Raw genomic sequence first — 12305 nt, 5'->3', positions numbered from 1 at the left:
CTGGATTTTTTTCCCAGGCTTTGAGATTTAATTGACTCTCGATCATATGTTCACAGTATCATAGGAACATAGTTATTTACACCATGTATTTATCCCATGCAGCCGCGCCGTCCTCTCCTCATCCTGCGCTCTAGTGGACAATATGACGGAGAGACGGTGGTGATTAAATATAGAGAAGGAATTTTGATTTTGAATTTTAAGTTAGATTCTAAGAAGATGTTTCTGAAACACCAGTCCGATGCAAAATAACGCTGTTGAATTAAATCACCGTGGCAACATGGATCTAACGCATACGGGTTGAAAAAAAAACCGATAATAAAAACATAATCGTTCTTCTCAATCATCATTTCCTGAGTGTGACTTCAGTTCACCACCACACCGTCTGTGTCGCTAATTCCCCTTTTCCTCCAAACCAGCGTACGCCTGGCTCAGAGTTTGCTTAGAGCTGCGCACATTCTCCCGTCAAGTTAGTTTTTTATAGATCACAACCTTGGCGTGAAAAGTCACGTACGGCACTTTCAGCCCCGTTTTGTGCGTACGCAACGGTTATAAATATAAATGAGACCCCTGGTGCGTTTGTGTTTCAGGGGAACAAGAGGCTGGCGGTGGAGGAGAGCTCAGACTCAGTCTCGTCCTCTTCCTCCCACCGAGCAGGCGGCAGACGCTCGGAGGGACGGTCGCTGCCTCTCAAAGCCCGATACGGCATCAACGCCTGGAAGCGCTGGGCCCTGTCTGCTTCCGACCAATCAGAAGACACCAAAGTAAAAGACGGCGCCAAACCAGGTGAGATAAACCCGACACTGCCGTGGCTCGGCGGTCGGTCGCAGTACGAGGGTCCAGGTTTCGCTGCTTGGCTGCATGTTCTTAATGAAATGCTGATTTATGTTTGGAAACATGTCGCTGTGTTTGCCGACAGCGCTCGCTGCCTGTTCACACCTTTTTCTTTTTTTTTTTGCAGCTCGGTCAAAAAGTAACCTGCTGTCGCTGAGCGCAGACGAGCTGAACGCGGCTCTGTCCCGGTTCGTCAGGGAGGTGTGCCGGCCCGGCGGGGAGCGCTACTCTCCAGACAGCATCCTCTACCTCTGTCTGGGGATCCAGCAGGTTGGTACCAGGCCAGAGACTCACAACACCAGCGCACGACACATCGCCAGCAGCTCACGCCATTTCAGACATGAAATTAAGACCTTCAACAGAATGTATTGGATTTCATACACTTTCATTTCATTTCATTTCAAACATTTATTTATTCAGGGAAGCCAATTGACGCCCTGATTACAGAGAACAACACAACAGAAACACCGACCAACCAAAACAAGCAAACAAACAAAACCAAACGCAATTATAAACAAAGTACACAGTATGATAATAGGTAATCGTTAGAATTAGAAATACAATGAGCAGACACAGGGAAAACAGCATATCATTTAGGGTCTCAGCTTCAGGAAAAGCAAGTACACTCAGAATGAAAATATATTATTTTCGGACTGTTTTTTTGAGATGACAAGAAAAAAATTGGTGTTCATAGCTTAAGCATAGTGGAAGACATCAATATCTATTAGTTAAAAGTGGTGGGTATCAGGCAGTCACTGATGAGTTAATGAACTTTTTTACACATTAATTTAAAACAATTAGCTAAAGAATTTCTAAGGCAGCAACTTTCTAATTTCTACATGTAAAACCAAATTGTGTAGCCCTTTAATTTCATGTCATTTAAGGCAAGGCAAAGCATTTTTATTTATATAGCACATTTCATGCCAAGGCAACTCAATGTGCTTTACATAAAGACAAAACATTTAAAAAGAACAGCATAAAAACAAACATTTAAAAAGTTGTAAACATTAAACACAGAGTTAAAAGCAAGAGCAAAGAAGAATAAAGAAGTAGAAGAAAATAAAATAAAATGTAAAGTTCTTAAAAAGAGCTCAGCCATAAGCACATTAAAAGAGAAATGTTTTTAACCTTTAAAAATGCTTACAGTTGGGGCTGATTTCAGTTCTGCTGGTAGTTTTGCACCAGTTGTGTGCAGCATAACAGCTAAATAATTAAAGCTAAATACTAGATTATTTGAGGGAAATTGCTGAAAAACATGAGACTTACATTTGGAAGTCGCAAAATCTGTGTATTTTTTCATGAACACACAAAATCCTCTCACTTGATTCTGCACAGTCATGTTGCTGATTAACAGAGTCGACACACACTTCTTTGTTTGTTAGAAGCAGAGTAGGAACATGACAATGGCACAAAATGGTTGATCTGAGATTTTGTCTTAAACCCCACACTAATGAAACTGGCTCTTAGTGAGCAGTGTCCAAAAGAAACGGTATTCATATTAAATACAACAGGTGTTTCTTGTACAGTTTAACCCACAAAGGAAATGGCTCCAGAAGTTAAAATATGTCAAAGTTTTTGTATAGTAACTCCTAAAAAAATAGTATATTCTGCCAATTATTAGACAGTACATAGTGTGTAGACTTAATACGTCTAATCAGTAGCCTAAGCATAATGGAAAAGTTTTTTAAATCAGTGTTTTTCTAATGAGTCCAGTTTGTACAAGGCAAGGACAAAATGGTGGGTCGTCTCACAGGCTAACTGGTTATAGACTCCAACCATGTGATCACAAACCCATTGTCTTTACTATACTTTATGTTCAAATAACGTCAAATTGGTAATAAAAAATACTTAAACACATGGAGTAACGATTAAGTAAAAGGTAAAATGAAGGCAAAGCATTTCTTGTAAAACCTGTGCTGTTACAAAACTAATTCCTTATCAAGTATTATTGTTTCACAGAATGAAAAACACCACAAAATAATAATATAAATATATATTTGGACAAATACAAGTGTTAACATTAGGTAAATCAGTTAAGGCATGTTCTTTTTGTTCTATTGAAATCCCCTGTGTAGTCCCACGTGGGGGTAGGAACCAAGTGTAGAGGGAGTGTTTCCTGTAGGACACACATAAGTAGTGCACAGTCTTCCCCCCTGCTCTCTCTCACATGTGAGAAGCAGCAGCAGCAGCAGCATGGCAGCAGAGTGGAGCGCAGGAATGTCTGAAGGCCTCAGGAGAGAGTTTAATCTGACAGAGAAGTGTAAGATTGATTAATGTGTTTGTGGGGAATAACAGGATTTAAAGGTTTTAATTGGTTTATGTGAAGTTTAATTAAGTTCTTTGACTTGAAATGCTTGAGTGTGTTTTCTGGGCCTGCTGTAGCTGTAGCTGCTGCTGGGCCTTCCTCCATTTTCCCTCCAAGAAACTAATGTCTTTTCTTTTTAAAAAAAGAAAGAAAAACTCAGATTTATTTCATTTTTATTTTCAACAGTTGTTGTGTATTTGCAGATTTGTGTCCTGTGATTATAACTTATTGCTGTTCACATCCTGAAAACAGTGATGATCATTTAAATATGAGGACACTTAAAAGAGTTTGATCTCTTCGCAAACTTTTCTTAAATCTCATGTATTTATCTCTCCATTTATTTAATTGAATTTTTTTTTTTCTTTTTTTAAAGCATCTTCACTCCAAAGGCCGGAAGGATGACCTGTTCAGTGACGTGTGCTACCAGCAGTTTGGAGAAGAGCTGAACAAAGTCCTGAAGGACTGGCAGCCCAGTGTGCTTCCTGATGGTGAGCGTGATTTATTCTTATCGACTGTGTCTTTTAAAGCACCACACAGTCTGTTAATTACATCTAAACAACTATAGTGCACTGCACACACACACACACACACACACACAATGAAAGGCTCATTTAAAGAAGTGAAGTTCAGGGATGAAATTGCGTCTCCAGAACCACACGAGGAATTAAATCACACAGATCCAGAGCTGGAGAAGAGAAACTCATCCATCAACAACAATGTGTGTGCTTGTGCTTGTTAGCAGCGGAGCTATTAAATAACCTGTAGTGCTGCAGTGTCCAGTGATTATAACTCTTCTGCTGTTCACATACTGAGCCGTTGTGATTGCACCTTTAAGACATATGAGGACACTCGCATCAGCGCTAACAGGCCTCCGCAGTGTTTTCCTGTTTACACAGCAAACAGGTCCCACGTCTACAACCGCTAGAATTTCATAATAATTAGCTGCTGGTAATTATCTCCTAGAAAGGCCTCTGCAATCTGCTGCTATTCATAAGAGGTTTCTACCTCCTCATTATATTTGAGTTTATAAGAAAAAAACAAGGAAGTTATGTCCTGAGTGTGTGGAAGATAGTTTATAAAGAGATGTCAATATCATTAGTAGTTGCTAAAAAAAGTCTGTGTATATCAGTCGGTAATGAGTTAATGAACTCTTTCACTTTTATTTGAAACAATAAACTAAGCAATTTCTAATAAACTTTCACATTTCTACAGGTAAACCAAATTGTGTAGCCCGTTAAAGATGAATAGCAGATAATTTGAGGGAAAGATTTGAGGGAAATTGCTGGAAAATATGAGACTTAAACTTGGAAGTTGCAAAAATACCATTGTGAGATATAATTAGTGCCTTTTTTTTTTTTTTAAGCAATTAAATTTAAAATATTGCTTTTACACACTTGCATTCAGTTAATTTTAATAATAGGTGTCACTTTTAGAAAATAGTTTTGTCAGTAATGTGAAGCTCCAGGGCGACGTCCTGATAAATGACCTGATAAAAATAAGTAAGTAAAAGGCATAATTCATTAAACTTAGCCTAAAAAACAGATTTATATTTCTTGTGGTTTACCTCATAGAGAGGATGTTTAAGTGTTTCCTTAAATGTTAAAGTATTTCCTTCTCTCTCCCCCTCCAGGCTCTCTGTGGGGTCGCGTGGAGGAGCAGAGTCTGTGGAGCAGTCGGCAGCTCGGCGAGCAGAGTCCCGCCGCTCTGCTGCGTTCGCTGGTTTACCTGAACACCAAATACTTCGGCCTGCGCACCGTGGAGCAGCACCTCCGCCTCTCCTTCGCCAACGTCTACGGCCCCGACACCGTCCATCCTGTCACCAAGGAGACCACCGTCTGCATCCGCGTGCCTTCCATCTCTCAGGATCACCACGGTGAGTGAGGCCTGATGAGTCGTTTTCAGACGCCTTCGCTCTTTGACATTTCATGTTGTAGCGTTTAACACGGAAAACAATAATTTAAGAGCTGATAATTTGAGTTTTCACACCCACATTTAATGTCATGTTTACACATCGTGGCCTTTTAACCATCAATATCTAAAAAGGGCTGATTCATACACTTCTCTCTCCCCCTCAAACCTGCAGTTTAACCTCTTTGTCATGATTTAATGTCAGATCTACTGTGTTGACGTACGCAGCCAAAACAATATAAAAACATCCACTGACGGCTCCTTTCATCTGCAGCTCGTAATCTGGATGTCAAGCCAAAAATGTCACATTAGAGGTTTGAATATTGTTCTCACTTTATTGACTTTATTGTTTGTGTCTCTTTTGTTTCCTCAGTGCAAACGGAGTCGAGGAAGAGGAAGCGTAAGTCGGAGGACGGCGATCAGGACTACGAACCGGACGACGACTCGGGGCGCTCCAGCGTCCGCTGCCCGGTGAAGAAGCACGAGTGTCGGCTGTACGAGCTCTACAGATCCAAGTGGTGCGTTCAATGTCTCTGCTGTCACGAGTCGCTCGGCACATCTCCCTCGCCGTCGCACTCTTCCCATAACAGTTTGATAATGTAACTGAGCTCTTACACTGCAAAAACTCAAATCTTAACAAACAAATCTCATTATACTTAAAATAAGACTCATCACATTAAAAAGTAGCTTGTTTTTAGACACTTTTTACTTCTTTCAAGCAGATTTTCACTTGAAATAAGTAGTGGAGCAAGTTTTTCTTTATTACAAGCACAAAAAACTTGCTTTCACTGGCAGATTTTTCTACTTATTTCAATTGAAAATTTGTTTTATTTAATTTAATTATCTAAAAAACAAGTACATTTTTAGGTGATGAGTCTTATAAGTGGAAAGAGATTAGTTTTGACTAGAAATGAGACATTTTGACGAGCTAAAATTAGAAGACTATTATACAAATTGTTTATGTTGTGCGCCCAACATGAAAATACAGATAAGATGATGATCAGATTAGAGAAACTGGGTCTAGTGAGTGTTTCACATTTTTGCTTGAATTAAATTGATGAAACATTAGCAGTGATCAAATTTCATCAGTTTGTCCTGAATAGCGGATGTTATCGCGTCCATGTCATCGGTTTTCTCTCTGAGTCCTGTGATTATAACTCATTGCTGTTCACATCCTGAACCACAGTGTTGACTATTAAAATATGAGGACTTGATATAAAACACAAAAAGTTTCACTGAATTATCCAACAGGAGATTCAGAACAAAATATTGACGCCTCTCCTCCCACCTTCCTCCCCTCTCTCCTCCTCTCTCCTTAAATCACATCCCACCTCTCTCTTTCCTGTCCTCCCCCTTCCTCTCGTCTCCTCCTCCAGCCCGCCGTCGTTGCAGGAGCGTCTAGACTTCTTCTACGTTCAGCCGGACCCGGACCGCAGCCCCGGCGACCCGCTGTGGTTCAGCTCGACGCCGCTGGAGCGACAGGTCCTGGAGAGCCTCCTCACCAGAGTCCTCCTGGTCCGAGACATTTACACAGACAAACAACACCAGGAGGAAGACGACGAGGGGGAGGGGGAGAGGGAGAGGGAGGAGGAAGGGGAGGCAGAGAAGGAGGAGGAGGATGGGGGCGAAGCAGCCGGGGGAGAGTAGCCGTCATTAGGGAAACTCGTGTTAGCAGAGCCTGAACAGTCAGCGGAAGAGGAGGAGGAAGAGGTTAGCTTAACGTCTGGTCCTCCTCGCTGAACTGCTGTTTCCTCCTGGTGAGGGACGTCCACAACAGAGGTAGATGATGAAGGTGGTGGTGGTAAAGAGCAGCCCTAAAGGTTACGAAGCTAGAGGACAAACGCATTTTTCTGCAGGAGGAACAGGCACAAAACGTGTCCTGATGTTAAGGATCATGAGGAGGCGGCGGTTTGGTTTTTGTTTTGTTTTTTTTGTTTTTGTTTTTTTGTCTCCTCTAAATCAGGTTAGAGGATGACGTGTACTAACGGTTTACCTGCTGTCGTCAAGTCGCCAAACAAATTGTGAGCTTGTTTATAGTGCAGCTTACAGATATTTAAGCTTTTTAACAACGCAAAGAAGATCACACTTTAAAACAAAAAAGGTGATCAGCCGGCGCCGACCTGCAGGGAGTTACTGTCTTAACTGTCTCAGTCGCTCTTCAGCTTCACGTCCTCCTCACCACTTGTCGCTCTGTGGGTGGAAAAGAAGGGAAGTGGAGTCGAGAGTTACTTCACCATTTCTGTTTTTTTGTTTGTTTTTTTAATTTTATAACGTGATTTAAAGGAGAAGGCAGAGGAAAAGGAAAGTTGGAGAGTTGGAAATTTCCAGCTGGTGGGTTGAAATTCCATCTTCAATCCAGTCTCCCGTTCGTAATGTGAAAAAATAGACACACAGCTGGTGGTAGGATTTTTCTCAGACCAACAACTACTGTTCCCAACTTAGCTGCTAATATTTGTATCCATATCTGACAGAGCAGTAGCCACACATAAGTAAAACTTTATATATATATATGAATATATCAAACGTATATGCGAGTAAACACTAAAATATTGTACAGCATAGAAACGTAGTTACTCCGACAAGGTGGAAACATGATTCAGGTCTGTGGCGTCTTCGACATCCCGGCAGTGATGTAACCGTGCACTTCACTTTTTCTTTGCTTCGATTTGAAAATGTTGAAACCAAAAGAAGCAGTGGAGTAAACGTAAACAAACAGGTGGTTTCATGAATTTAGGATGTAAAGCTCATGCCACAACCTCACAGCTGTTAAGCTTCTTGTACTCAGGTTGAGGTCAGGAGGTGTTCGACTCCAGTTAAGATGGGGGAGCCACAGCAACGGGACACGCAAGTTGAATTAGACTGAATTAAAGGGCCGATTGCACCATAAAGGTTTGGTCACATGACACTCGCGTCTTTTTTTTAAATGGTATCGCTCCGTTTCAGATTCACCACTAGTTAACTTCAGTTGATTTCAATGTGAGCTCCAGCTGTTCCCACAGACTCTCAGGTCAGAGTTCACCTCCACTGGGCAGATGTGCTCCGGTCGACCGACGGCAACACCGCTGCACTGTGTGTGGTGTAATGATGTAAATGTTGTTATTAAAGCCAGTTTTGTAGCCATATTTCACCATTATCAACAAACAGACAACAAAACTGCAGCATCGCTCTCATCTATTATCACCTGCATAACAAACATGGATTTAAATCCGTCTTTTGTTTCTGGGGGGCTGAGTGCAGGGAAATCTCATTGGATGGACGTGTGATGTGACCAGTCCTTTTTAATGCAGGGCAGTTTATCGCGTGTGAAGGTCATGAGCTTTAACCCTGTAAGTGTTGACACTGTCACAGTCAAACCCAATGCGTCATTGAAACCACCAGTAGGATACATTTTTTGCCATGTAGGGTGTTAAAGCTGGAATTTCTGACTTTCCAACATGTCTTGAATGCCTCTTCCTCTCAGTCACGGCGATGCGACCCGCCACCGTTTTTTCCCACATCTCCATTATAACTGGGCTGCTTTCATTCCCGCACTGCTCTTCCTCTGTCAGTACTGCTCTCAGGCGAAAACCGCCGCACCACAGTGGCCCTCAGCTCAGAGGCGGGACGGGACGGGGCTTCGGGGAGTGGGGGGGGGGGGGGGGGGGGGGGGGGGCCCGGACCGACCCCAGGACGAAGACCTCTGAGTCGCTGTGGTGCCGGCGAAAGGCAACCTTACCGACATGCTGCGTTTCTTTATAGGACATTAGGGGAACCTCCATTCATGCAATGTAGCATTGTGTGCGTACTAAGCCCAGATTGGGTCGATTTGAAGTGTAAATATCTCTGAAACAAGGCGGCTGTTTTGAGACGGGAGTCCACACAGAGGGGGACACTGTGTGATTTGGGGTAAAGAGGAAAAACACCCAACGAAAATCTTGAGCTCGAAAACCCGCCTCCTGAGAAGCCTTTTAAAAAGACTGAATATTTATTTCTCTTTTTATTAGTTTGACTGTATCTTTTTTTTTTTTTGGGAGGGGGGTGGGAGGGTGGGGGTTGGGATTTTTATGGGTGCCATTTCCTTCAACGGTTATTCAGTGAAAACCTGCTGCAGTCCTGCGCCCTCGCCTCTCGTGTCCAGGAGCCTGCTAATCATGAAGGACGTTGATTCATTCAGAGCTTGACGGACTATTTTTGAACATTTCCTTTCTGCTTCTGTCCCCCGTGTTTGTAATTTCTCGATTCTTCAGAGTCTCCTTTAAAACTTCATATTTAGTTAAAAAAAACCTGAGCACTTGATAAGAAGTGCCCTTTTCTTCTTCCAAGCTGTTTTAGAGTGCAAGGCAACGCTTGTATGAGTTGATTGGACTTTTTTTTTTTTTTTTCATGAGATAAATTCATGTTTTTGTTTGGATCATTTCTTTTTTTTATATACAAGTCCCTTTTTTATGTTTTGTTTTTTGAGTTTAATTTGAATTTGCATTTTGGTTGTTTTCAATAAATTGGAGAAAGTGTCATTCTGTTCAAATCAAGTGAACTTTGTTTGAGGAGTTATTTTTTAATGCAGTCGTTCTTTGATGGCTCATCAACTTTAATTTCAATAGGGAGATTTAAACCTGGCTTAATTCTACATCCTACAGTGTTGAACCACAGCCAGAGTTAAGAATATAATGAACACCCTCCAGATGTTGAGTTTGACCCATCATCAACACAGTCGATGTCTCATCAGATTTCACAGGTTAAAAATCAATTGTGTCTTTTCTTCACAATCCACATCACTGTTCCTCCTGACTGAGGTGGATTTAACCGGTGAACAAGGTCAGGGATTTACACTTTGAGAGTTTTATTTTACCTAAAGAGTTGCCGTTCTGTTGTTTTTGTACACTTAACTGTGCATTTAATGGTCTAGAACAGCAGAGAAACGCTATAGGAGCAGAGATAGTGGATGTAATGGGAGAAGATTGGTCTTGGTTGAAGTTGCCCTGATCATGTGTCCCAGCCCAAAATCCAAGCCTTTAAACTTTGTGTGGACACGTAAAAAAAAAAAAAAAGTGGACCCGGGATTAAAGTGGCCGGTTTTTTCCTGCTGGACTCGGAGGCAGCGACCAAACCTGCCACAGGTTTGGACCTACATTAGATGCTGTGGCTGGCTTCAATGCCTAATGTGAATGTGCCTATCTGTAAATACTGAAAGTGAGTGATTGTGAGTCTGATGCTATGTGTGTGGGCTGATCTGCTGATACGGTCATGTTAAATAAATGATTTCATTTTCTAACCAGACTCTTTGCCATGCTGTTTTTCGTTTTGTAGTTTTAGTACAGTCATATGGATATGTTTAAACAACACCAACACATAAGACTGCACCTCCTTCTGACCTGAGAAGTTAAATTTCATGTGCTTTTCTCATGAGATTGACGCTCATCATAATGGTCAATATAATCTTGTAGTAGCCTACATTTTCTCCTGCATTTTTGTGCCTATAATTTCAGTTTTAGTTTTGTCATACATTAAAAAATACTGTGTATGGTCAATGCAATAAAAAGCAGTCTGCCAGACAGCTACCCTCACAATAAAAAAGTCAAATAGTAATTAAAATAGTCTAAACAACATTCAATAAACAAGGAAAATAATTACACTTAGTACTAAGTGCTACTGTTAAACAGCCTGATGGCCTGTGGATAAAAGCTATCCTTGAGGTGACTGGTTGGTGCCTTAACGCTCCTTAGATGCTTGCCTGAAGGGAGGTAGGCAAACAAAGGCTGTGTGTTGGGTGTATGGATTTATTATAATACATGGTTGGGTGGTCCAGATGTGTAGAGCCTTGTTCTTGCAGCAGGTGGTGTAGATGTCCGTTACCTGTGGCAGTGGTGAACCAATGGGTCTTTTTGATGAGTTTATGGTCCTGCTGTAATATTGCCAAACCAGACAAGGATGCCACCTGTGAGGATACTTTCCATATTTGATCTGTAGAAGTTGATGAGAAATATATTACCATAGGCCTACTAAATATATGCCCTAAAACCCATGAATTATAATGATATAATATGAAAAACTATGATATTAAAACAAAGAGAAGGGTTTAGTTGGGGAAAATAGAGTGCCGAAGCGGAAGCAGCCCCATGGGTCTTCAAATCGAAAAAAGTCTCCATACGAATGAATGGGAGTCCAAGATTTATTTCGTGATCCGTTTGAATTGCGCCATGACAAAAAAATATGTCCTCTACCTGTTTAAAACATCACGTTTCATGCCGAGAAATCAGCAGTTTATCGCAAAACGGCAACAGACACGGGAAAGGGCGGCATGTGGTCGCCATGGTGACGTAACCTACGCGACTTGTAGTCTTTCTGGTTACGGACTCTTCGGGATTTTATTTTACAATAGTTTTACAACAAACGGCTGATTTCTCGGCATGAAACGTGATGTTTTAAACAGGTGGAGGACATATTTTTTTGTCATGGCGCAATTCAAACGGATCACGAAATAAATCTTGGACTCCCATTCATTCGTATGGAGACTTTTTTCGAATTGAGGACCCATGGGGCTGCTTCCGCTTCGGCACTCTATGGCAGGAAGTTAGACGCCATTTTGGATCGGGGACCAGTGACCTCCATGCTCCATCAACCAGTTGGCGGCACTTCAGCCAGATCTTTTCTTGGACAACACGTCACGAATCCCAGCAGCGTGAAAAAACACAAAATATGTGAAAAACAGACACAGAAATAGTTGATACCTGTGAAAATAGTGGAAGTCGGGTGAAGAGGAGATGAGACCAGAGACATACCGTTACTTCCTGTTTTTACTAACGGTTAACATCCGGGTACTCGGTCGCGCCATTAGTGGTTTAAAAAACGGGCGCCGAAAATCAAAATGGCTGCTGTGAACGGAAACCTGTTGGTCAGTTAGTTAATGAAATACTCGGTGAGTAAAACCTTCTGGCTGTTGTTTGTTTTGAAATTAACTGCTGTGTACTAGATGTTGAATGATGGCGATACTTAAAATAGACTTTATTCTACCAACTAACTGCTTTGGAAAATGTCAATTTCTTGATGCTTTATGTGAAAAGTGCGACACAGCTACTGGTCAGTATATGAAACAGCTGACTAAAAACGTTAATCTCAAACTGTAAGAGAAACCATTATTTGATATGTCCTTATCTAGTTATTGTAAAAACAAAATTAATACTATCAGTGAAGTTAGACTCAGTATCTTTGTTTGAACCCACCCTACACCACTGGCAGCCAGCTAGCAGGTTAGGCTAACGTTAGCTAGCCACCTCTCTCCTCA

General features: G+C 41.6%; 1 protein-coding gene across 1 annotated transcript in view; it reads left to right on the top strand.

The window, feature by feature from the left end:
* zmym2 (zinc finger, MYM-type 2) overlaps window positions 1-7704 on the top strand; it is a 47159-nt gene extending 39455 nt beyond the window's left edge. The window contains exons 20-25 of the mRNA XM_085764348.1: window positions 588-783; window positions 959-1101; window positions 3510-3624; window positions 4767-5009; window positions 5418-5562; window positions 6421-7704. Coding sequence (XP_085620474.1) covers window positions 588-783; window positions 959-1101; window positions 3510-3624; window positions 4767-5009; window positions 5418-5562; window positions 6421-6691 — 1113 coding nt within the window. The 3' untranslated portion in view covers window positions 6692-7704. The remainder of the gene's footprint in view (window positions 1-587; window positions 784-958; window positions 1102-3509; window positions 3625-4766; window positions 5010-5417; window positions 5563-6420) is intronic.
* Window positions 7705-12305: the final 4601 nt, after the last annotated feature.

Source organism: Trachurus japonicus, chromosome 21 (genome assembly GCF_045865225.1).
Source record: "Trachurus japonicus isolate A0001 chromosome 21, Traja_1.0".
Classification (NCBI taxonomy): Eukaryota; Metazoa; Chordata; class Actinopteri; order Carangiformes; family Carangidae; genus Trachurus; species Trachurus japonicus.
This window is presented reverse-complemented; position numbering and strand designations above follow the sequence as displayed.